The 24,514-nt window shown below is 36.8% G+C and overlaps 1 protein-coding gene across 1 annotated transcript in view; it reads left to right on the top strand.

The window, feature by feature from the left end:
* The first annotated feature begins 6,515 nt into the window (after positions 1-6,515).
* Positions 6,516-24,514, top strand: part of LOC149152503 (VIN3-like protein 2) — a 36,994-nt gene continuing 18,995 nt past the window's right edge. Inside the window, exon 1 of the mRNA XM_089438139.1 lies at positions 6,516-7,121. Coding sequence (XP_089294265.1) covers positions 7,070-7,121 — 52 coding nt within the window. The 5' untranslated portion in view covers positions 6,516-7,069. The remainder of the gene's footprint in view (positions 7,122-24,514) is intronic.

The following is a 24,514-nucleotide window of genomic DNA, read 5'->3' as shown; positions in this document are numbered from 1 at the left end:
AAATTCATCTAATATTAATATAATCATTTTAAATATGTTAAATATGTCCTAGATTAATTTGGTCATTTTAATTTTAAATTTGCTTAGTTACTTCAGTTTGTTGAGATGATAAATATTGTTAATCACTTTAATGATGAAAAATGATGAAATAAGAATTTTGAATGTAAAGTGACAATATAATATTTTGAATGTAAAGTGACAATGTAATAGTGTTGAATGATAGAAAATGTGAATAATAAGAATATAGTCAATTATAAATAGTCTTCATTGTGATTAATCTCAAACTATTTTCTTCTACTATTCTTATTGTCACCCTTACTTTTGTCATCTTTTCATATCGATTATATGAAAAGCACAGGTTAAATCATAAAGCATTTAAATCTTTAGCTCGAGCTATTGTAGTAAACATCATACCTTGTCTCCCTTTCTCTCCAATATTAATGTTTGAATTACTATAACACAAAAATCAATGTACATTGTCAAAAAAAATTGTGCTGATTCTGAAATCAATGCACAATGTTAATCCAATCGCTTTAATTTTTTTTTCTAAGTAAGGTTAATCTATTAATATGATACAAAAAAAGTAATTACAATGATTCTTGGCCACAGAGGAACCCGACCTCAATCAACACGCATCCATGATAGTTGTCTGAGACTGCCCCAACAAAGGGGAAACCAGTCCAAAGATATGTCCAGAATATATCCAAAAATTAACCCATAGTTTTTCATGACTAGACCAACTGACCAAAACCAACAGTTTATCCTAACTAGACCAGCCGACCAACAGATTATCCTGAGGACACATAAGACTGGACAAAGCTAAACCAAGAACTAGAAGAAATGCCACTTGGCAGACATGACACGCGGCGCAAAGTCTTCTGGAGTAGGCTCCTCCACAATTGGACACGCCCAGTCATCCGGGTTGTCCGACTCACCATGTCCCAACACTTGATGGCCTTCCTCCATGCTGTCAACCTCAACATGTAGGCCCAACGTGTCATCCAAATGGCTTGCCAAGGCCTGCGTGTCACTGTGAACGCCCATCTCAACATGCGAATTGCTAGCAATGGCTTTACCGTGCCTTCTGTTCCGACCTCCATCAACTACTTGCTCGTCATTGTTGCCCCTGTTCCTGCTCGGGCCAGCTCTGTTCGCCTCCTCCGTAGAAATGGTCATGGGAATATGCTGCTCGGTCTCTTCTGTAATGGAAATTGAGACAGTGGCTACAATAACCGGGCGGTTCAAAGAGCTGCGAAACCGAAACTGCGTTGTGTGAGGAATAGGATGTGGAGGCAGAGGAAAGGTTGTAGTGCGAACAGCTGCAGCTTCACGTCTTGAGTTGTGGAGGCTGGCTCTGCCTCTGCCACTTCTTGTATCCGGATACTGACCTGCAAAACTGTGCTGGTGGGGATTTTCGGCAGAGGATGCAGGGGAAGCAGAGTCATGGCTATGCAAAGCAGGGGAACAAGAACTTCCGCCTCGTGTGCCACCACGTCGGCTGCGCATACGATGGCGGACCATGGTGGATATGGGAACAAGTAGAGAGTCAGGAGGAGAAGAAGAGGAATTGACAGAAGAGCTTTGCGCGGGAATTACAGAGGGCTGGAGGTCGTGAGCTGAATTACAGAGGTCTGTGTGTGAATGGTGGAAGCCATTACCCAAATAAATGCAGCTCACAAGCCAACATTTGCGCCCAGTGCTGGTGCGTTCAGTCTGCTCTCCCGCCTGCGGAGGGCATACACAGTGAATCAGGGGCAGAATAATAGGAAAGTTCTCCGGTTCCATGGTTAAGCGGGTAATGGCCTTGCCTCGACTTGAGTAGGCATTAAATGACTCCTGCGAGGTGCCATGAATGCCATTCATGGTGACCTTAGAAAGGTTGTAGAGGGCCATGTGGGCGCCCCGTCCGCCGTCGCCCCGTCTCATCAGCTTAATTATCGTAATTAACACCCGCATCTGAGGAATCACTTTAAAATTAATGTACCATCATACATCCAATTACATCAAATCAGAAATCAACATCTACACTGAAATCAATGCATCTAACGCAAGCAATCAAATAAGAGTAGAAAACAACATTTACACTCAAATCAATGCATCTAGTGCAAGTAAGCAAATAATATTATAAACCACAATCTACATTGAAATCAATGCATCTAGTGCAAACAATCAAATAGGATCAAAAATCACCATCTACACTGAAATCAATGCATCTAGTGCAAGCAATCAAATAGGATTAGAAATCATCGTCTACACTGAAATCAATGCATCTAGTGAAGGCAATCAAATAGGATTAGAAATCACCATCTACACTAAAATCAATGCATTTAGTGCAAGCAATCAAATAGGATTAAAAATAATCTACATTTAAATCAATGTATCGAGTACAAGCAATCAAATATTATTAGAACTCAACATCTACATTGAAATAAATGCATCTAGTGCAAACAATCAAATAGGATTAGTAATCACCATCTACACTGAAATCAATGTTGCATTTAGTGCAAACAATTAAACATGATTATAAATCATCTACATTGAAATCAAAGCATCTAGTGCAAGTAATCAAATATCATTAGAAGTCAACATCTACACTAAAACCAATGCATCTAGTGCAAGCAAGCAAATAGGATTAGAAATTAGCATCTACACTGAAATCGATGCATCTAGTGCAAGAAATATTCTTCCCTCTCTCCCCCCTTCATACATATCTATATCTCCCTCCATCTCTCCTTCTTTGTCTCTCTATCTCAACCCCCCAAACACACATGCTCTCTCACTCCATATATATCAATCTCTCTATCCCTTCCTCCCTCTCTCTATCTCTCTCTTATTCTCTCTCTTAACTTTCCATCCATATCTCTATCTCCCTTTGTCTCTCTATATCACTCCCAAAACAAACACTCTCTTTCTCCAATATATCTATTTATCCCTCCCTCCTCCTCTCCCTCTCTCTCTCTCTCTCTCTCTCTCTCTCTCTCTCTCTCTTCCCCTTCTCTCGCTCTCCCACGCTTCTATCTCTCTTCCCTCCTGCTATCCTCTATCCCTCTCTCTCTCTTCCACATTTCTCTCTCTATTTCTTTCTTCTTCCGTTCCTCTCTCTCACCCTCCATCTCCATCTCTCTTTCCCTCCATCTCTCCACTTTCTCACATCCCCTCTCTCTCTCTCTCTATTACTATATCCCTCCCTCTCTCTTATTTGTTTCTCTCCCCCATTCTTTCTATCTATCCTCCTTTGTCTCTTTATCTCACCCCCAAAACATACACACTCTCTCTCCGTCTCTCCCTTGTCACTCCCTCTATCTCTTCACTTCTCACTCTCTATGTATTTCTTCTTCCCTCCCTCTCGCCCCCTCCAACTCCATCTCCCTATCCCTCCCTCTCTCCTCCTCTCTCTCAAATATGCTCTCTCGTACTTCATATCTCTCACTTTCTATCCTACCTCCCCCCCTCTCTATCTCTCTCTCCTTTTGCCCTCCAATTCTCTCTCTTCCCCCATCACTCTCACCCTCTCTCTCAAGTATTGTCTCTCTTTCTTCCTCTCTCTCCCTTTCTCTCCTACCTCCATCTCTCTTCCCCCATCTCTCTCTCTCTTTCTCTCTCTCTCTCTCTCTTTTCCCTCCAATCCTCTCTCTCCCCCCATCACTCAGACACACACACTCTCTCTCTCCAACTATGTTATTATATCCCTCCCCCTCTCCTTCTCTCTCCTTCTCCCCCCCTTCTCTCTATCTCTCCTTCTTTGTCTCTTTATCTCATCCCTAAACATACACTCTCTCTCTCCAAATCTCCCTTGTCACTCCCTCTCTCTCTCCACTTCTAACTCTCTATGTCTTTCTTCTTCCCTCCCCCTCTCCCCCTCCAATTCCATCTCTCTATCCGTCCCTCTCTTGCAAGTCTTCTCTCTCATCCTTCCTCTCTCTCCATTTCTCTCCTACCTTCCTCTCTCTTCCCCCATCTCTCTTTATTTCTTTATCTCTCTCCCTCTCTTCCCTCCAATCCTCTCACTATCTCACTCCCTCTCTCCTTCGCTCTCTGCCCCTCCATCTTTGTGTATCACTCTCCTTCTCTTACCCTTCTCTACCTCTCTCACTCATCTCCCCCTCTCTCTCTTCATTCCTCCTCTCCCCTCTCATTTAGTTTATCTCCATCTCTCCCTTGTCACTCCCCCTATGTCTCCACCTCTATGACACTATGTCTTCGTTCTTCCCTCCCATATATTCCTAGAGTTAATATATATCATGATATATTAATATGTATTATAATATAACAAATTTAATATTGTATTAATCCAAAGTTATTAAATTTAATAATATTAATATTATAATATATTAATATGAATATTATATTTAATAATATTAATACTTTAATATAAATATTAGGGTCAATAATATTTTTTTGCATGGCGTTAATTATAATTTGGCCCATGGTATTTGGTCCATAGGCTTCACCTAAAGAAAACCTCTTTTTTGAGTGATAGTAAGTATAAAGAGGTTTATGGGGTAAATATAAAAAAGAGGTTTTATTTATTTACCATACCTCTGGTTTATTTATATTTATATTTATTTATCATATCTCTTTTATTTACCATGATATTTTGCCCATAGGCTTGGTATATAATTAGATGTTGATTTCTAATCCTATTTGATATATTTTTATTTATTTACGATACCTCTTTAAACTTCTTTTATATATATACTTCTTACACTCTACTTTTTTAATGTAATGTTACGTAATAACATCTCCCTCGTATCTCGGCTCAATTAATTAAGTACAATCATGTTTCATATAGAGTAGACAATAATTTTATTTTCAAGTTATAAATTTAATTTAAACATTTTATCTATTTTAAACTTTATTTTTAGTGTGATTGTAAAATGCCTTTATCAATTTTCCCTTATAGAGTACTCTATAATAATCAAATACCAGGAAAACATTAAACTATAGTTTTTATGTGTCTATATATAAATAGTTGAAACTACATGGATTGAAAGAAGGAAAAGTTGAAATTACATGGATAAATATTGAGAATCGTGGTATTAGGCCCAAAAGGGATAATTTAAGAAGACATACTTTATTGTTTTAATAAAATATTGAGAAATCCATATGTACAAAATAGAGAGAGCCCTTGTGTCCTACTTATACATAAGAACTTCTCAAACCTAAAATTAAAATAAAATAAATAAATTTCTAAAAATTAGAATATTTATGTTTTTAAAATGTCTAACATTTAACATTGAACATTCAAAATTCATACAAAACCTTCTACAAATTTCAAACATCATAATAGTTAATGGTAAAAAGTACCTATTAAAACAAATATGATTTCCATATTATTTAAAAAAATATTTTTAAATGGGATTTTTAAAATTATAAATCTCAAACCAACTTTAAAAAATATTAAATCTATATTGGATTAAAAAATAGTATCCCATTTTCATACAACTTCTAATTTTTAAAATTTATACATTGTAAAGCTAATTTATACTTCTAGCCAGAATTTGGTTAGGTCAAAGTATATTTTAAATTTATTATTAAATTAAACAATGTTTTCTTTATATATGTACAAAATTTTCTCCAATTTGATTATATTTTCTATTTATTTTATTATAAATGTGTATGAATGTAAAATTGATAAATTATTAATGGATATAAATTTAAATTAAAAACATTAAAAATATAAAAATACCATTTATTCTTTTGTTCTAACATCAGATTTCAAATAAAATAATTACAAAAACCACATTTCACCACCATCTGATAAACTAGTTCAAACCCAATACCATTTGAAAAAATAAAGTAATTAGAGAAAGCACATTAAAAAGGTAGTTACATGTTAGGAGTGGTTATAGGGTTTTTAGAGGCCACACAATTCCAACACCCACAAACATGCTTTACAATGATGAACAACCCCACACCAACAACCTTCACTTGTGCAACTCAAGGTATTGAGAAAAAGACAAAGAAACATGACATAAATTACACCATGTGACACTTGTTAGCGCAAGATTGTGTTGCTGATCTAGATATGAATATGGTGTAAAATCTTGAAACCACTAACACTCCGAGTAGTTGCTTTATGATGGGAACAAGAACCGAATGGAGCATGGGATATGTACCATGGGGATGCCTTTCAAATTGGCTCAGTCAAACTTCAATACACATCTTATCAGTAAACAAACGCTAAAAATCTATTCAATCAAACAATGACAGGTACAATGAAAGATTAAAAAACTGTCCTTTTTTACTGAAACCCCAACGACCATCTTTAACTAAGCTGCATATAATCTACAATAATATTATAAAGTTCCCAAAATGATTAAGATCTGCTTATTTTGACCCCACATCAACGGTTGGAAAAGCTCATAGTAGACTGGGTAGCCACTAACCCCACGTAATAATATTTTTTATTTTCAAAAATAACCCCTTACTTAATAAGGTGGTAGAGAAGTCACGCTTAAGATCCCGCTAACATTGGAGCAAAATAGTTTATCATTATATAAAGGAGAGAAATAGGGAATTAGATGCGGAGGGAGTTAGAAGGGATTTTAAGAGTTCTATTGGATGAGTGTTCTCTAATTGGATTGGTGCTCTCTCTCGCTCGCTCGTGAAGGGGAGCTGCCGCTGCTGCTTCTTCTTCTTCAAATAACTTCCTGCTCTGCCCATACTCCCACTTCGCCATCATTTATATATAGCCTCACAGGGACATAGTACAACCTCCCCTCCCCCGCAGATCCCTATTCATTCGCATTATTTTTTAATTTTTTTTTCGCATAACTGAAGGCCAATAGGGGAGTTGGAGTTGACCCACATGCCCTCCCTGCCTGCCTGCCTGCATCTGCTTTTTAGCAAAGTGTGAATCTGGTTCTTGTTCTTGTTCTTGTTCTTGTTGGCCAACAATGGCTCTTGGGAGATCCACCCAGTGGTAATGGGTTCCTTCCTTAATCTTCTTCTGTGGGATCGGGCGAGGCAATAAACGCTTTATATATGCGAGAGAGAATTTCAGGCATATGGAACAACTGGGCACCATTCTTCTTATTGGGATTTGCTGCTGATTTCTGCGTCAATAATGATGTCCAGGCCCGGAATCAAATCTGCAACTCTCGACTCCTCGGTAAACGGTACGTGCCTGCATTTTCTAATCTCGTCCATCTCAAAACCTGAAATTGTTATTTGGGTTTTGCTATTTTTAGATCTCGCTTTTACCCATTTCGTAGCTTTTAGTTTTGAGGTTTCATTTACAAGGGGGCATGATTGCGTTGTTTATGCATGTTTGGGTACATTTGCGGAATCTCCTTCTCCTTGAATGGTTCTCAGGGGAACCAATGACTTCAGCTCTATGAGGTGACAGGGGCCCACTCCACGTCAGTGTTTGTCCCAGTGGTTTCCGGCCTATTTAGTGTTTGTTTCAGATCACAGGCCTTCAACCCATGTTTTAGGCTTCTGCTGAATTCCCACTGATTAGTCTTCCTTTCATGAGATACTGACATCATGTTATGGGGTGGTACCTGCGTGTTTTTTTAAGAATCAGCTTAAATTCATCAGAATTGCGGAGGTGATATGGATTGCATGCTTGGTCTGGAGTTATTTGTTCGAGTAATTATAAGTAACTCCAAATATAAAGGTGACCTGGGCCAGAGCTCAAGTCAAACTGCTGTCATCATATTGAACAATGAACATTGGAAGCTTCTTGTTTGGTTATATACATCATAGAACAAACAAGACATAAAATGGTTATGGAGGGATACTTCAATCTGCTTGACATCATCACATGTTGGACAAATTTTGACATGGAGGGTAGCCCTTTTTATGCTATAAACTTCTGGACTATAGTTAATATAACCTAAATAGACGTGAGGATGTGTCCATTGGGGAATTGCACTCGTGTTTTCATGAATTAATCAAATCAAGGTTTCATTCAGTAATTGATTCAGGGGCAGGTGCTTGAAATACATTGATGGATTTTGTTTTGCCACATGCATCCTACGATGCCCTCCTAGAATATCGATTCATATAGGCGAGAAATACCGAATGATGAAGAAAGTAACACACTAAACAGTAGCTCCCACAGATGATTGTGCTAATCTGCATTTGAAGCTAACATTTCTATGACCTTCTAGGTGAAACTTCTTTTAGATACTATATGGGCTACTCTCACTTATTCTGAATTTCTTCAGAAAGTTATGCTAAAGTAAAATTCGACTACTAGAGTAGCATATGATTTTTAAAACTTAACTCAAACATCGAGGGGAATCTACCTTTACGTACTAATATGCTATTTACTTTGACTGTCGAATGGAGCAAAACTATACTCCATATTGTGCCACTTCTCGCAGTTTGGATATCTGTTTGATCTTTCTTTGAACTAAAATTACAAGTGTTTTGGATTATGTGAAATGTTATGCTCAAGCTTGCGATTTATCTATAGCCCAGTGAGTTGTTGCACAGTTTCTCAGGCATTAAATGACAATCAATGCTTGTTCCACTGAACTATGCGAAATGATTTATTATAATCAAGTGCTCAATGTAGCTGTGTATTTGTTTGCTATGTTCATTAAATTCCAGTGTAGAGCTCTATATATTTTTAATTTCGGAGGAACCATACTATCAATGTTTAGGAAAAAAAGGAAACATGAGTAGAATGGGAATTATCTGGAAAAAATTGATGAACATGACAGAATGTATTTTATGAAAAATTGATCAACTTTTTTGCAAATTGTAGACAAACTTTGTTTGCAGAACCTAACGAAGAATAAATATCCTGTGAAGACGGTCTAAACTTATCTTTCATAAGAGAATACCCTGCTGCATAACCATACAAAGATGAACTTTCCAAGGAAAATGTCCCATAATATGATGGGTTTCATCTGGTGCCCCAGAATTCTTTGGTATTACACGTTTCAGTATATTGATAGGAAGAGTTAAACTGTAAATGCTACAATGATATTTTACTTTTATTTCCGGGGGAGAGTTAAACTGCAAATGCTACAATGATATGTTACTTGTATTTCCTGCAACCTTATATTTAGAACAAGAGATTGAATTTATTAGCGTCCCAAATTTCATTGTGTTATTGGTTATCCTCACTTTTTATTTAACAAGAAAACTCTGCTGCAAATAGGACAAATTTTCAATTCTGTCACGATTATATTCATTATATTTAGAAGCCAAGACAGGTTTTATTTTTACCTTATTTATCTCTTGGTAAGGATAAACAACCTTTTCTTCATCCATAGGAGATTTTCAATCCCAACTGCAAATGCTACAATGATATGTTACTTTTATTTCCGGGGGAGAGTTAAACTGCAAATGCTACAAATGAATTTTACTTGTATTTCCTGAAACCTTATATTTAGAACAAGAGATTGAATTTAATTTCATTGTGTTATTGGTTGCCCTCACATTTTATTTAACAAAACTCTGCTGCAGATAGGACAAATTTTCAATTCTGCCACGATTATATGCATTATATCTAGAAGAAAAGACACAGGTTTTTTATTTATTTTTCTTTATTTATCTCTTGGTAAGGATAAACAACCTTTTCTTCATCAATAGGAGATTTTCATTCCCAGCTCTGCCTTTTGTGGCAAGCCCACAATAATGCGAGGTCTGTTATATTGGTTATCTTTTAACAACAATTGGGTCTCAATGTCTGCTCGTGTTCAAACCTGGGTCTTTATCGTGGTGATGCCCCATCTCGACCACTAGACTGAAGCCCAATAGACCAAGTCTTTTTAAAGTTCATAAACAGGGGGAATCTTAAGTTTATGTTTAAAACATGAATTCTAGCTTCTATTTTGATACTTCCAGGAGAAATTGATTTCGCAAGTATATTGAATAAGTATTCACAAATAATGTTATCAGATGCCACATTGAGAGTCATTCTTTTCCAGGAATATAGGTTGGAATATGGTTGCTTTCTCTTGCTTTATTTCCAATAGAATATTTTTGCAGTAAATATTTAACTCTGCATAAGTCTTTGGAAGAATGTCGTTCAGCTGAGTCAAGAATCTGTTCTAAATGGTTCTTAATGAGCATTTGTGTTATTCAGCTGAGTCAATAATCTGTTCTAAATGGTTGTTAATGAACATTTGCTTTTTGCTGTTGTGGTAATTGCTTTCTCTGGTGGCCTGTTCTATAAAGCTCCGGAGTTGAGTATGTTGCAAGGTTTGCAATGCTTCTGCCTACTGGATGAAATCAATACAAGTCTTCTACTTAGAAGGATGCTTTTGGAGTTGGCCAGGCATGAGATGGGTATTTTTTGGTTTTCTCAACAACTGTAGATCCATGGTATGGTAGTATTTATGCTTGAGTCATAGCTCTGGGGCCTTGCAGAGATTGTCTTGAAGCATTATTTGTGTAAACAATCCCCCCCGTCTTTCAATTTTCTTTTGATGGGGCTAAATGGGGGTGAGACTAACAAGTATTGTGGTTTATGCAACATGATGAATGTTGTTTGCAGCACTTAGGGTTAATTGGTTGATGTTTATATCTTCAGGGGTGAGATCAAGCTTTGGAACATAATCCTCTCTCAATGTTGTGGAATCTGTAGTTTATTTTACTCACTGATTGGTGTAACTGGCATATGAAAACATTATTAAGGGAAACAAGAGAGTAAGAAGGAAAATTCCACGTCTGTATTGCAAATCAATCTGTACATATTTGATTTTCAAAAGTTTCCGAAATGGGTCTGGCTTCTGGAGATGACAACTTCAAAATTTCAGGAAAGGGCAAACATGGTGTATACATTTATATAAGGATAGAGAAAATATAAAAAATATAGAAAAAATTTCCCCAAAAATTGTAGTCACCAATATTTATTTATTTCATCATTCAAGCACCAAATCCATAGGTAGTTGAGTAGAAAATTAAAATCTGTCTGCATAATTGAATAAGACTACTTAACAAGTAGGGTAAATTAGGACTAACCCATACATTAAAAAAAGACATTACATGTCACCATTTAGGGCCCTATTCACAGGCATTAAACTTTTGAAAATGACACAACATGTTAAGATCATGAAGTCTTACGTCGGCGTACATTTGATAGCCAATAGTCTCAGTTTTTATTGTGGAACCTGAAGCATAAGAACATCCTCCAATACTTGAAGTATCCTTTTCTTGTGAAGACAAGGTAAGGTCTTGTAAATTTGCCTCCAAATCATCGTTCTCAAGATCTACGCCCCAACTTTCTCAGGAGAGATGAGTTACAGATTAGAGTAAAATGTAGACAAAGTCTTTGAGCTTATGTGAATCTAACTTGTTGCGCTTTATGGAATGGATAAACTTGTAAGTTCTCCAATTCTATTCATGTGCTTGCCACTTGCAAAAGGAAACAAATGGCCAATTTCATTAAATGATATAATCCAATACCATAAATTGATCACTAGACAAGTACATTGTTGTCTTGAAAAATAGATATATCTAAAATTGAGGCCATTCTAGATGCAAACTTTCTAAATTAATTTGAAATAGCGTAGCCTCTTCTAACATCTGAGAAAATATTTTGAATTATTGCCCTTACTCTTGTGCACATAGGCCTTGCTCTTCGTGTCACTACCATGTGTCAAAATGTGTAAAGGGGTGTTAAATTTCTCCTATCTATCAATTAGAATACCCTTGTCATGCAAGATGAAGCTTGCATCATGATATCACTCATTACATTCTCCCACTCCAGGATATCTATTTTTCCCACTATCATGGTATCTAGTGTACATAAATACCCCTAATCTAGGCTCGTTATCTCTGCGTTTCGGATCAAACCATTGAAAGCAATACCTAATTCAATCTATTGCCACCAACCTTCATCAAGAGTGCTGGGTCAAATAAGGATTTTTCCTTCTTAGATTGTTACGACCTCCAAAGAGCTCACATCTCATTAACAACCATTTTTACCAATTCTTGTTTAACCTCTATAAGATGTGTCATCGTAATGAAGGAGGAAGCAGATGTAGTGTTAATTATTTCAATAACTCTATTTTAGAGAATTCCATGAAAATATCTCTAGACACGTGGTGGTTTATAATGAAAGTAGCTATTACACTCGTACATGGTTTAAGCTATGCACTATACATGGAGTCCAAAAAATTGCGGGGGTGTGTGCTATCCACAATCAACGATGCAAGTTTACAAACAAGTGGATTGTTTGTGACAACTTACACCAATAAATGGGGTCTAGTTTTGTCATTCGCTCCATTGAAACTTTTGCATTCTTATGCTTTAGTGAACAGTATGTGTCAAAAACGAATATGAACTATTTTGGTGAACAAGCAATGATATTGACCGATTGCTTACATTCAGTGCTTGGTCATAATTTGGGAATAATGGAAACTGTAGATTAATTCCAATCGAATTTTATACCCTCCATCCTCAACAAGATTCCTTGCCTTATAAAGCAGGGTTACATAATTGGGGCCTTTGTGCCCCCCTCGTCCTTCATTGACAATTGAAGCTTGTCATAAAATAGGATCCCACATGAAAAAATGCACGTTGCAATCATGCTATTAGCTTCCTTCTCAACCTCCAATGGCCCACATGGTGCCCAATTTTCCATCTGCCATTTGATCCTTGTTTCATTCTTGCTCCTTGGATTATTAGAGCTACTTGTTGACTTTGAATGGCCATATGCTCGTTTTGGAGGAGGAATTCTCGTTGATTTGATTTCTTTTGCAATTTTAGCATGTATATCCTCGCTTATGAATGGCATTGTGGTGTGCATGTCAAGTGTCTTATTGTAGAGTTAAACCTCACGATTAGTCTTATGCAAAAAATTAGTTTTTTTCCTTAATTGTAAGATGTTAGTTTTTGTTTCTCCTACCCATTTCATCTTCGAATTGTCAAGGATTTCCTATTCTTTAGGAGCATTTATTTTTAGACTACGATCAACCACTGGTTTCCAATCGTTTCCTTTATTTCCTAATATTTAGGTTTTTTATTATATATTTTTGGACCTATTTATTTAGAGACGTTATATTTTTACATTTTTGTTCGTTATTTGACTGGTGATAAGTCATTAGTGATTCACAATTGTTACTTTCATTTCCATTAGGGTTTTGTATTTTTTTGGACTATTTTTTTGTAGTTTTTTTAATTTTTAGATTGTTGTCTACTATTTGACCAATGGTTAGTTATTAGTGATAAGCATTCTCATTATTAGTGATAAATTTTGCTCTCGGCCTTTGTGGGAAGCATTCTCGAAATGCTCTTCGGACACTGAATGTGTTTCCAATATGCTTTTGAAGTTAATCCAAAACACACTGATTTTTACACTCAATGTGTTGCCAATATGCTCTTGAAGTTATTCCAAAGCACTCGTTGATTTTTACAATATTGGGTTTTTTTTTCCTTCTTTTGCATGTGGGGAACTTAGGTAAGGTCGTAATAGTGCGCAAAACTCATAGCTAGGATTTATGGGTGGATAAAACCCCTATTTCATTGTATTTATTCTTATTTTATTGGTGATTTCATTCATGTTTTCTAGGGCTTTGAGTGGGCTTTTTGCTAGTTTGTGAGTATCAAATTTATGGGTGCTTGTAGGAGCGACTGAACGTTGCCATTGTTACATTCAACTTAACGTTATATACATTACTTTGATAATATAAAAGTGGCTAGATATAAGTCTGTCTTGATAGCTTGGAGTTGATTATACCACAATTCCTCTTAGTAAGATCAAACATAAGACTATTTGTATAATAATAATTAATATATGCTTACTAATCATGGTTTGAAGTTTTGAATCCTCTCGGGGTCCATAGAATTAGCCCAATCTAGCTTGCACACAATCACATCCTTGTTAAGTTTACATGTGGCTGGTTTCAAATGATGGTTTGCGAGTAGAGTCAGGAGGGGGATGAAGGGTCCAAATTCTATCTTGACTTCCTCAGGTGGAAGGTGGCTATTGACAAGGTGCTTGGTTTTCATAGGCCAAATAACTCTCTTTTAGAAGATGATTTTGAGGTCAAAGTTATGTTTAGTTCTCATTGCCAACATATATTTGCTCCTTATACTTTGATAGATGGGATGGTGGTTGATATAGATGCATGTTGTAGGGTCGTTCCCTACAAGGTCTCTAGTGGTCATCATGACAGGTTGGATAGAGACTTTATGGTGGAGTTGTGTTGCTTTGATGTTCCTGAAGAGTGGCAAGTTGCTGGACATAAACGACATTCCTTGTGAGTTTTACAAGGTCATGTGGGATTCCATTTGCTACTTGGTCTCCAAAGTCTTTTCTTTAGGTAGACACATAGTTTTAAAAATTGGAATTAGTGACTAGATCGGTCCACCTAATAAACTGGGTTTCAAACCGGAACCGATCAAACCGGGATTGGTCAAATCTCAATGAACTAGTTTTTAAAAAAATGCACGAAATAATTAATTTTTAACGAAAAAAATATTTTTAAGATTTAAAACCATGATTCCAAACCAATAGAGACAAAATATGCAAAGTCTGCTCATCTATATACTATGTAAAGGTGAATACATCAAAATGGCACCGAGTGCAATACATATCATCGACAAAATACATAAGCAATGAGGCCCAATATGACCTATAAAGTCCAAAAACAATGCTACAAGCTATGGGGCCATTGGCCTACTACAAAACTACAAGTCTACTAGTACATATCAGTGATCAACACGATCATTCCTCATCATGATCAAATTCATCACCACTCCTAGATATAGGATCATCAACACGAGCTACATAAACATCATTTGGATTAGAGTCTGAGGATGCCTCAACCTCATCTACAACCTCAATAGTAGCATTGCCACCAATAACAATAGAAGTGGACCTAATGGAAGCACGAGTTGGTCGAGTTGCATGACTAGTGCCTTCCATTGGTTGTTTGCCTTTGCTTGATGCAGCTACTAATTCTAGTTCCGACAGCGCTGCCGCTACCAAATCTGCTTGATCCCCCCCTAACACCATGTCAATATCAAATTCAACATCAAACTCAGGATCTTCAGTTTCCTCCACCCATTCTGATGTTGGATCAATATCGTCCAACATAATGGGATCTAGATCAAGTCTTCTTTCCATTAGTTGGTTGCGCCTTAGTCGAAGGTTGTATTGCACAAAGACAAGATCATTTAACCGTTTTTGTTCCAAAAGGTTTATCTTCTTTGTGTGTATGCGCTAAAAAACAAACCAATTGCACTCACTACTTGAAGCACCACAAGAATGGTTGAGGACTCTAACTGCGAACTTTTGCAATTAAGGACATTAGCTGCCAAATGACTCCCACCAATGTGTTGCAAAGAAAAAGACATTAATTAGTAACTTAGTTCATTTCATTACTTATTTACAAGTATTTACAGACAATTTGAATTGTAAATTTATAAACAATTGAACTTTAAAAGAAAAACAAATTGGAATTGCTTACTTGGTTGATCCACATCTCTTGCCATCTTTGCCAAGTTTTTGCCAAAGGTACCTGTTGCCGTACTGAAAAGAATAAGTTGTTTATGCATTTCCAACTGGTTTGCATGGTTAGGGACCATGCGCTGCAAGCAATCATGCAATCCATCTTTGACCTTCCCAACCTACAGATCTCCTAACCAAGCTTTATAATGATACTTTGGGTTCAAAAAATACCCAGCTCGCATGTACAGGATGATGGAGTTGGATGGTGGAGTCCTTGTAAGCTCCCGTCTCTGTTCCTTTGCTTGATCCATAGCCTCATAAATGTAGCCCATGGCCAATTTTTCCCCATCCACCATTTGTAGCACCTTAAGAAGGGGCTCAATAATTTTCATAAGCTCTGCATACCTGTTCCAAAAATAATTATCAAAAACTTTCTTTTTGGTGTCTTTGCTGTCTTGTCTACAATCCCACTGAGATGAAGTCCAATCATCAAAAGAAAACATTTTCTGCAAGTTTTTTTGTTGAGAATTGAGACATTGCAATGTGAGGAAGTGAGTTGCAAATCTCGTAATTGCAGGCCTAACAAGCTCTTTGCCCCTAGTGTTTTTCCTCATTAGGCTCAATACTCATGAGTGGTTGTAAATGTATTTTGTAATGCATTTGGCATGCTCTATAGTGTTTCTGTCCCACTCCACTTTGCCTATGTCCTCAAGCATGAGGTCTATGCAATGTGCAGCACATGGAGTCTAAAATATGGTCTAATATTTGGACTCAAGCATCTTTCCAGTAAAAACATAGTTTTAGGCATTATCTGTGATGAACTGCACAACATTCTGCTCCCCCACTTCCTTAATAATGTCATCCAAAAGCTCAAATAGAAGGGTTGCATCCTTCACCTTATTAGATGCATCAATTGATCTCAAAAACATGGTTCCTTGAGGGCAAGAAACAAGGAAATTAATGATAATGTGTTTCTTTCCATCGGTCCATCCATCTGACATGATTGAACAACTTGTTTTGAGCCATGACTCTTTATACTCAACCAAATACTCATCAATGGAAGAAATCTCTTTTTGCAAAAGAGCTCCCCTCAAGTCATGCATAGTAGGGCCTTTGAAGCCCTTTCCTGTAGCTATAATAGAGTCCCACATAGCTTGGTAATAAGGTGAGCGAGCAACATTAAATGGGATATCTACATCATACCACCATCTAGCAATGTATTGAAAAGAAGATTCTTTGCATTGTTTTTTCCAATGTTCATCCAAAGTGGGTTTATGACTAAGTTGGGAGGAAGTGGGATTAGTAAAGGTAGTGGCGGCAGAGGATGAGAAATAACTTTGGATGTTTGACCTCTTTGTTCCTTTAGATTGTTGGCATTGATGATAAGACCCAAGAGCAGGAAAAAGATAGTGAAAGGGGTCATTGGTGGAACTTGGAAGGGATAGAAGAGGAGCCTTGAATCTCAAAATCATCATACCCACTCTCTTTCATGGCTTGTAAAATTTCCTTCTTCCTTGCAATTTCTTCTTGGAAAGCCTTCTCCCTAGCCTTATTCTCCCCAAACTTCCCAAACTTGGCAAGGTATTCTACCCTAATAGGACCTATCACTTCATTTGGTGCAACACATGGCTTTACCTGACCTCTTATCCTAGCCAAGTGTTGTTTCAACCTGAGAATACCGCCCCCCACCCACCTCCAATAGATTTATTGCAAAATTTGCATATCATTTTTCCATCAATCATATCACAATGAGCCCATGTAGCGTCCTCTTGGCTTTTGGAGTCATGGTGGCTAGAAATATTTGAAATTTGCCAATTAAAAAAATTTGCAGCTAAGAAAAATGGAAAACCTAAGATAAATTTGGGAAAAAATTGGGGCATATTTAGCCCACAAAATTTGATAGCAAGGAACTAGAGATTTGATAACAATGTAGCATAGAACACATAAAAAAATTAATACATGGACAACTATGAAATATGGATTTTTTCAAGTGAAAATCCTTACCTGGAAATGCAAGCTAGCTTCCTTAGCTTCCTCTTGAAGATGCCAAGTCTACTAATAACTCCAAACTATCTCCAAAATAGCTCCAAGTCTAACTCTGAGCCTCCAAGATGACTACTCTAGCAAAAACTCAACACTCTCCAAGCTCCCAATGAAACTCACAAAAACTCCAAATGAGATGTGTGAGACAAATGAGAGGGGGTGTTTTCGGAGGGAAACAACCCTTGGTTTCCCTCCAAACCACCTTAGAAGCCGCAAAAAAGCCTCTTGGTGGGTCCGCGGTCGGCGTGGCAATGAACCGACTGTTTTATGACGGAACTGACTGGTTCTGTCATAAACCAGTTGGTTAGGCCTGTTTTTTGTGAAAAAAGGTGAAATTGAGCCTTTAACCTAGTTCTTTGCCCGGTCTCACTGGTTTACCCAGTGAATCGGCTTTCTGGTTCAGACCGATTGATTTTTAAAACTATGGATAGACATTCCAAGTCCTTCAGGTTTGAAAAATTTATGCAAAAGAATGCTTCAAGGGACTCTAGTAGGGGATAGTGGCCTATTACTTTACTCAATCACCTATAGCATCCTATCTAAGGTTTTGGTTTTGTGGATCTGTTAAATTACATGGTATATGCTGCATTAGGAGTAGATTGGTTTTGCTTAAGGGGAATTTACCCTTTACATTGTGGATTTTTCATTCCTACATGATTGCTTGGACACATGTTGTGCAACTTCTAGTTTTGTGGTTAGAGCCTACAAGATATACTATTTGTTGGTTGGGATGGATGCCTTGCTAGATTGGATTCTTGCAACTTGGATTCATATCTAGGTTGGTGTCATTGTGAGCTATCTTTGTATCTCATTAGGGTTTGATTTGTCACCCATATCAAGGATTGGTGTCTTCAAAGACTTTAGAGCAAGTTGCACATCTAGCATCACAAGGACCTTCCTTTGCTAGAAAGTTCTTTGTTATAAGACACATTCTTCATGATTTCCATGTTTATTATCCCTCTTTGTTTCCTTAGTAGGACTTAGTTTTGGTGATTAGAGTAGATTTAGTGGTCGTACTTGTGGTTTAAGTAAGGTGGTCAAAGGGGTCTTGCGATGCACCTCAAGATGTTTATACTATGCCTAAGGTTGGTGGCGGTGGGGTAGGTCTTGGTTAGATTGGTGTTGCAAGTTGCAACTTAGGGAAATATCCTTGTGGAAATATCCTCCTAGGGAAATTTTGTTTTGGCACACGATGATGATCAATGCTCAACATTCTATTAGGCTCAGAGGATCATTTAGGTTATAAACTTATGCGGTATTATCTCTTCTCCCCAATTATTTCAGGTCTCTAGTTCCCTTATTTTCCATAATATTTGGTCTTCTTGGAGGGCTTTCGTAAGCTGGGTTTTTGGCAGTGGGATGGTGGTAGAGTTGGATGGGATCTAGCTAGAATGCCCATTTGGAGCTAGTAGGTTTAGGGGTCTTGTGTTGCTGAGATGCCTTGTTTTTAGGCTTGTAGGTTGAGCAAGAACGACATTTTATTTTGGAAATGTTTGTGGGATTCTTCTTGTAGCTGGAAGGAATGGTGTTCCAGTTTGGGTTGATTGTCCTTGACTATCCTATTATGGAGTTGAGGAGCCTTACTAGACTATGAGGTGTTCAAAATAAACATAGGGATGCCATGGCCTTTTTGGAGAGATTAGGGTTGGAGTTTTTGGTTGTTTACTTTTTAGTATGATTCCACATAGTTGTATTAGTACCTTACCAATGACATTCGTTATCCATGGTTCTTAATGCAAGGTTGGTGTCCATTGGAGTAACTTCTTAAGCTAATTTCCTAGTTACACCTAAATTTATTTCATATGTACATCAAATGAGTCTGGCTCACTATTGAATAATTACATAAAACCCACCCCAATAATGTTACTCTAATCCTCTAAAGTTCAACTCTTTATACGCTGCTACCATTACCTTGAAAGAATCATCCACATAGTGTAATTTAGCTGCAATACTCATCAAGCACACATTACCATCCTCAACCTTGACATATTTCTTAACCAACCTCAGATTTGTGTTGTCTTTGGGCAACTTTTCCTTCATCAAAAACTAACTTCACTGTGCTAAGGAGTAAATTCATGACGGACCCATACAAGTCATAGAAGTCTTTGCTTAGGGACACCAAAGTTTCCTTCCCCATACTGTTGTTTTGATTTAGCCAAGTCTCAACCAACTAATTTCATGCAGATTTCCTCTCCGCTTGGCCTAACTGATGGTCTAAGTCTTCTTTCTCACCGATAATATCCTCCCTTTTTGGTCACTATCTTCAAAGCCATCATTCCAGCATTTGTATAAGAACTTCTCCAAATTACACAGGCTAAGTTTATTAACTTGAGGTTTGAATATAACCTCATTAATCTATATACACTTTTATCTCCAAAATGAGTGCCATTGGTGGCATTGCATAGAAGACAGCCATGGTGTTTCAACCCCAAATTTTAGACATGTTAGGAAAATATTGGCAAAGTGACAGTTTGTACAGTTCTAGCAGTTCCCATACCTTTATCTTGGAAGGTCCAAATTATATGGGATTAGTGGGAGCTTGAAGATCAGATATTAGAGTACATCCTGTAAAAAATTCATCAACAGAGGATTAGAAGCGGTGAAGTTGTAACATGTTTTAAGTTCAGCTAGTAGAGCAGATTCAAATAACTAATTTAAGTGTTAAGAACAACACTTATTTGAAGGGAAGGGACGTGTATTGTTTACTTTAACTGAAATGAGTAAAAATTATATGATTGAAGAGTTGTGGTTGCACCACACAACACTAATACAATCCATAAGAAAAATCTAGCTCTGCAATTTCAAAAACTGAAAATATGCAGGGGGGCTATCAAAGACCTACCTCGCTTTTTAATCTTCTTTAAAAAATTATTAGTTCTAACACTAAATTCTAACGAACTTCCCTAATCTGTATTTTATTGTGCAAGACAGAAAATATTATTTTATTGTGCGAAGCATAAAAGTCTGGAATGATTAATTGGGGCTTTAGCCATGTTGGACATTTTGGTTGTTCTCCTTGCTCTTCAGAAGCTCTTGAGCATTGCTGCCTCTATTTCATCTCATAGAGAAGCCATTGAAGTTGAGGCTTGTTGCTAAATCTGGCATTATTTGGGCAAACATATTATGTTTCAAAGTCAATCTCTCTATCCATGTTTCTTGAATTGCCATTCTCACTCCAAATCCCCAGCCTTAGCCTTCAAGTCTTCAAATTGACTATGCATGTTGTCATGGAGAGAAATTGCATCCTATAAGTTCTTGTTTTATTGAGCCAACATCTGTAAAATTCTTCTGAACTCAGCAAGATCATAGGATTCACAGCGACATGGTTTTTAATTTCTTACCATACCAATTCTGCAGTTAGTCTTGACTCTTACCACTTGCAATAAAGGAAAAGGCACACAAATTCCAGGTGATGTCGTAAACTGAGGAGAATGAGGTCCTCCACCTATGGGACAATTCCACAAGTAGGCTTGGGCTCCCTAAGTCTTTTAGTCCCCTATGAAAGGGCAAAAAAATTAAACTTTGACTAAACTAATACCGCCTCCACTCAATTCCTTCCCAACTCAATTTTCATGAATCTTTGCATCAACTCAAGCATGGAGCATGATGCTCTAGTATAAAGGGTTTATGAGATTTGATAATCCGAAAGTCTTGTATTAAAACCAAGTTACCACTTGTCCATGTTAACCAAGTGGCTAAAGAGCTTTAGGTTCCTAATTGCCAAAGAAACGATTAAATGTCTTCCCTAATCTTTATGTGCATGTCAGGTCATATTGTACTTTGGGGCTATGTCACACGGTTCGAGTTCGAATTCGAGTTCGACAATGATTAAGTTCGATTCGAATTCGAATTTTCTGATCAGGTTTGAATGATGTTCTACATTAGATTCGACTATACATATTTTTAAATATATATATATTTATATATATAATTATATATGACAAAATAATAAAAAATTCAAAATCGATCCATAAACACATGAATACAAATTCTTATTAGTAAACATACATGAATAATGTAATCATTCTAACATCTAGATATGAGAGATGAGATGACCATCATTTAATAAATAACGTCTTAGCCATTAAAGTGTAAGATAATAAATAAGTTCTTCATAAATTTCTATACGGTTAGAAATATAATCATAAAAATTTATATAAAAATGCCATTTTCAATATTTTTTTTAATGTATCATAAATATTTGTGCAAAAATATAAGCAAATTTTTTATATATTAGGTCCTTTAACCATGAAAAAATAATGAGAGGACGGCTTACAACTTTTTATTAACTGGACATCCCAACCATCTCCTATCTCCTATTTTTATTTTCTAGCTCCAATTCGGCAGGCGAAAACTTGAATGAAGAGTGATAGCGATGTTGAAAGCTCCTCGTAAAAAATAAGCAAACCAGGGCTATGGGGTGGATGAATAGAAACAACGGCGAGCGCAAAGCTCGTGTTTTTTAAAAATGCGGGTCGCTAGGTTGTAGGTCTTTCAATTTGGCTTGAACCCCATCTACAGGCGAGTCGACCTAGAGTACCCGATTTTAAATATACAGGAGGTGTTGGACAATGGTTTCGCTTGTGGATTTGAGCGTCTCATAGCGCTTGGCCTTTGCAGGGAACAGGGTCTATCCCTTATTTCTGTTTTAAAATGTTCATTTTGGTACAGCTACTGGAATTTCCATTGCTGTTCCTCTAATACTTCCGAACTTTGCTTCTCCTCGCATTTCCGTGGCTGTAGTCTCTAGCAGTGAGCTAGTGACTGAACTCACAAGGTGTCGACAACAAGACCACAACGATCTCCTCAACACATTGCACAGCATACAACGCAAGCAAACGCACTCGACCGACCATCGACAGCTTGTGCCAAATCTTTCTAGCACCATCATTTATAAAGAACATTTTGGCAGGAAGCGTTGCAGAAAACCAGTATGCGACCCATGGTTTTCTCGTAAACCGTAAAAAAAACCGTCAAAAAAGCCGTCGAACTTCAAATTTTTTTTGTTAATGTTCGTTGAGGTTCACTTTCAGGTTCGGGTTCGGATTAGGTTTGAATTCGTTCAGGTTTGCCGTTTAGGTTCGAATTTCAAGTTCGGCGAACCTGAAAGAATTTCAAATTTTTTTTAGGTTCGTCGAATTTTGAACTTGAAACTTCAAATTCGGCGAATTTTAGGTTCGGCGAACCTGAACAATTTTCAATTTTTTTTTTAGGTTCGCCGAATTTCAAACCTGAACCTTCAAATTCGGTGAACCCTGTGACATAGCTTTGGGGTTGTAAACAACCTCACCTAGGGGTGTTATGTTAAGCCCTTATAACTTGGACCATTCTTATATATACGAATGACATACAGTAAGAAACATTAATAGTTAAATGTAAACATAAGTTGTAATAAAGGTTGCATTACTTATTTTTTTTTCATTGGATACAAATTTCAGAATTTGGTTCACTATAGTTTAGGAGTTACAGGTTGTACAAGTTAGGGCTATGAAAGTTAGGTTTTTTTGTTTATTCCTTAGCTTGTACAACTGTAACTTTTACAGCATGTAACTCCAAACTATGGCAAATCAAGATTTGAAATTTTTACCTAGAGACATTAAAATGGAAAGAATAAATAATGCAATCTTCGGTACAATTTAGGTTTACAAATCTACAAATAATTCTTGATGATTCCTAAAACTATATCTTCTTGGTATATATAGGAGACAATGAACAATTACAAATATTGAGATGACTAATTATGGCAACAATAATGTAACAATAGCCCCTCCCCTTTAAACAAGTGGTATTGATTAAACTGTCATATTTGGAGATTGTGAGGTATAAATCGATTGCCACCTATGGCGTTGCAATGAAGACATACTAGAAGATTAGAGGGACCTTGAAGAGGACATATTGGAGTATTTTCTGTAAAATTTTTGTCACAGAAGATTAGAATTGGTGATGTTGTAATTGGTGCAAGGTCAACTAGTAGTGTGCAATCCCCAAACTAGGGCTTTACTAGGTGTTTCAAATTAAAATGATCATAATTGTTGATTGGAAGCCTAGTTTATGGTGATTCGAAGGAAGGATATTAATATCTATTAATTTTGGCACCATTTAAGGATAAGTACATAAAAAAGGGCCATTATCACGGGGGAGAAACAAGATTGTATTTGTAGGAGCAACAAAAGTTGCAGCGCCTTCCAAGTGGAAGAACATGCCAAGATAATTTATGGAAGTCCTCATTAGTTGGAAAACCTGCTAATAGAAGACCTAAATTGGAAGGATGAATTCTTCATATAGAAGCACTACATCTAATCAACACTTTTTTGAAGGGGTGTGGTATGTTAAAACCCTAGGTGTTGGGCCATTATTTTAAAATTGATATACTATTGTTTTCATTATTGGTTGTTACATTTTTTTGAAGGGGTGTGGTATGTTAAAACCCTAGGTGTTGGGCCATTATTTTAAAATTGTTATACTATTGTTTTCATTACTGGTTGTTTTACTATTTGTAATTGTACATTTGGTCTCTTTCGTATACTAAAGAAATTTAGTTCTAGGGATCATGAAGAGTTACTTTGTAAACATAAAGTGCCCCTTTAAAATGGTACTATTATCCATTCACTTGTTATCATTATCGAAGAACACTATTGTGTATTTTTCTATTTTAAAACTATTCAGGTTATTTGAACCATAATCTAAATACTCAAAACCCTATCATAAACTAAAAAAAAGTAAATACTTGTGAATACTATAGAAGCAACGTTGTTGCGAATAGAAGATAGCGACAAAAACCATGTCAAGAAATTGTTGAAGAAAATGATGACAACAAAACTTCATCTTTACACAATTCGGGTTATGGGCCCACAACATTTTATTATTTTATTTATCACAGCCGGAATGAACACGATTTCTTTGACGTTTATGACCGAAACCCAAATAAAATTTAACCCTCTTTGATAACATATCAGGTTCGCTCAGGTCCATTAACCCACACACATGTTCACGTGCAATTATCGTCCGATCAATCAACCAACGAATGGTCTTGATGGCCGGAGCTCAACGAGGTTTTAATCCCGTTGTATAAAACCTTATCGCGTCCATTTCTAATGTTAACTCACG

This window comes from Pinus tabuliformis, chromosome 9 (assembly GCF_031772625.1).
Source record: "Pinus tabuliformis cultivar Carrire ecotype Pingquan chromosome 9, CPIR1, whole genome shotgun sequence".
Taxonomy (NCBI): domain Eukaryota; kingdom Viridiplantae; phylum Streptophyta; class Pinopsida; order Pinales; family Pinaceae; genus Pinus; species Pinus tabuliformis.
Note: the sequence above shows the minus strand (reverse complement) of the source record. Positions and strands in the feature narration are given on the sequence as shown.